Source organism: Diplotaxodon limnothrissa, linkage group LG3, assembly GCF_057381915.1.
Source record: "Diplotaxodon limnothrissa isolate DT_005_m linkage group LG3, D_limnothrissa_male_GT1.1, whole genome shotgun sequence".
NCBI classification, from domain to species: domain Eukaryota; kingdom Metazoa; phylum Chordata; class Actinopteri; order Cichliformes; family Cichlidae; genus Diplotaxodon; species Diplotaxodon limnothrissa.
The window spans coordinates 25,937,915-25,940,752 of NC_140598.1; the positions used below are offsets into that span (position 1 = coordinate 25,937,915).

The following is a 2,838-nucleotide window of genomic DNA, read 5'->3' on the forward strand; positions in this document are numbered from 1 at the left end:
GTATTTTTAATGTACTTGGTGTGTGGAAGCCTCTCCCACATTCTTTGCAGTAGTTCATTTGTCTCCAGTGTGGCTGCATTGATGTGGATTTAGGTCCAGTTGATGATTGGAAGTTTTTCCACAAAGCTTACAAAGAAACGCTTTCCCACCACCACAGTGACGACAGGGCTGAGAACTGGATCCATCTGTGTTGCTCTGCTTTATTTATTTTTATCCTGAATGTCGCCTGAAACAAAGAGCATCTCTGCCAACGTCCAATTACTTTTACTGTTTACATTATAAGACTGAGCTTACTGAACAAAAATGACTCTTCAATTTTCCAAACAATTCATTCAGTATAACTCCGTAAGTTTACTGATCAGACTTGTTCCAAACAGTCAGGTTAAAAATACAGGATAAAAAGGTAAATACATCCTCACAGTAACTGCACTTGTAGAGTTACTTTCTGGTGTGGATCTGTTGGTGTTTATTCAGCTGATGTGGAGATTTAAAAGTCTTCTCACACAGGTCACATTTATAAGGTCTCTCCTCAGTGTGGCTAAACATGTGTTGTTGTAACTGTGCATCTGTTGCAAACAGTTTCCCACACTGATCACAGCAGGAAACATCATTTTCAGTGTGAATGCGTAGGTGACTATTTCGGTACTGTTTTTCACTGAAACGTTTTCCACAAAAGTCGCAGCTGTACGCCTTAATTCCCAAGTGGGTAACTAGATGCTTCTGTAAGTTTCGACTTTGAGCAAAAGCCTTACCACACAACTCACAGTAGTGTGCTTTAACTACAATGTGGATGAGTTGGTGTTTTTTTTTTTAAGCCCAAATGCTACGTAAAAGACTTTCCACACAAGTCACAGCTGTACGTTTTAACTCCACTGTGGATGATTTGGTGTGTTTTTAAGCTCCCAGCGTGGGTAAAAGACTTTCCACACAAGTCGCAGCTGTAAGGTTTAAATCCACTGTGGATGATTTGGTGTGTTTTTAAGCTTCCAGCCCGGGTAAAAGACTTTCCACACATGTCGCAGCTGTAAGGTTTAACTCCACTGTGGATGAGTTGGTGTGTTTTTAAGCTTTCAGCCCGGGTAAAAGACTTTCCACACAAGTCGCAGCTGTAAGGTTTAACTCCACTGTGGATGAGTTGGTGTGTTTTTAAGCTTTCAGCCTGGGTAAAAGACTTTCCACACAAGTCGCAGCTGTAAGGTTTAACTCCACTGTGGATGATTTGGTGTTTTTTTAAGTCTCCAGCCTGGGTAAAATCCTTTCCACACAAGTCGCAGCTGTAAGGTTTAAATCCACTGTGGATGAGTTGGTGTTTTTTTAAGTTTCCAGCCTGGGTAAAAGACTTTCCACACAAGTCGCAGCTGTAAGGTTTAACTCCACTGTGGATGAGTTGGTGTTTTTTTAAGTCTCCAGCCTGGGTAAAAGACTTTCCACACAAGTCGCAGCTGTAAGGTTTAACTCCACTGTGGATGAGTTGGTGTGTTTTTAAGCTTTCAGCCCGGGTAAAAGACTTTCCACAGATGTCGCAGCTGTAAGGTTTAAATCCACTGTGGATGAGTTGGTGTTTTTTTAAGTCTCCAGCCTGGGTAAAAGACTGTCCACACAAGTCGCAGCTGTATGGTTTAAATCCACTGTGGATGAGTTGGTGTGTTTTTAAGTGTCCAGCCTGGGTAAAAGACTTTCCACACAAGTCGCAGCTGTAAGGTTTAACTCCACTGTGGATGAGTTGGTGTGTTTTTAAGCTTTCAGCCCGGGTAAAAGACTTTCCACACAAGTCGCAACTGTAAGGTTTAAATCCACTGTGGATGAGTTGGTGTCTTTTCAAGTCTCCACCCCGGCTAAAATCCTTCCCACACTCATCACAGCTGTAGGTTTTCTCTCCTTTTCTTCTGTGAGGTTTGTCGGCCTCCTGAGAGCGCTGACTTCTCGCTCCATGTTGGTCCTGCAGTGACAGAGATACAAACAGAGGCAGTGAGTGAAATGCAGTCGTGGAACAAACTGTAACTCCGTCTATTAGCGGAATCAAACATGTCAACAAACACATTGTAGGTGTGTTTCCACCACCTTCTGGTCATAGTATCACATTTCAATGATGTGCTACAATGACAGTTGTAATGAAAAATACATATTGAAGAAATATTGATAAGTGGAGAAAATATTTTACTCATAAAAAATTGAATCAATTTTTGATATTGTTGTTTCAATGTGTGCCGATAAAAATTATGTTTGTATCTTCTTGTAACATCTGAGTTGGTTTTTAAAAACCAACAAGCTGTGCAGTTTCAATAACAGTGTAACTGTGATATTTTTCTCACCTTCTGTGTTGAAGTCATTCTTTCCTCTGTAGTGGCTGAGCTGAGTCCAAATGGCTGAAATTGTTCCTCTGTTGCTCCACCAGACTCTTCTCCTGTTACTCAGCTGGGACACAAAAAGTATATGTATTTTATCCCTGATAAAAATTTTTAAAAAAGCAGAGCAAATAAACATGACTAAACTCCTCAGTGACAACAATACCTATGAAACTTCAATGTGGAAACTGAGAAGCAGCTACAACAAGAAAGTCATCAGTTGTCACAAGAACCTGAAAGGGAAAAAGCCACTGACCCCCCTGCATATCACTGCCTTTACCCAGTGGATGCTACACCCTGTATATATGGACTTCTATAGATCCACAAGTCCGGCTCACACTCAATGGTAGCAGTACCACCTGAAGCACCTCATTAGATTCCACCTACTCCACCCAGACAACCCACATGGAAAGGATATATATAAATCTTATAAAGTTTGTATCCGTCTTGTGTGAAACTTGTATGAAAAGCATACAAGAGTGAAAACAGATAT

The 2,838-nt window shown here is 41.0% G+C and overlaps 1 protein-coding gene across 1 annotated transcript; it reads right to left on the reverse strand.

Annotated features, from left to right (window-relative positions):
- Positions 1 to 438: 438 nt before the first annotated feature.
- LOC146635100 (uncharacterized) lies at positions 439 to 2,330 on the reverse strand. The gene is made up of 4 exons (XM_085350503.1): positions 2,313 to 2,330; positions 1,573 to 1,939; positions 1,016 to 1,488; positions 439 to 675 (listed from the first exon to the last, which is right to left on the reverse strand). Exons 1-4 carry the CDS (start codon positions 2,328 to 2,330, stop codon positions 439 to 441), a joined length of 1,095 nt encoding a protein of 364 aa, XP_085206629.1.
- Positions 2,331 to 2,838: the final 508 nt, after the last annotated feature.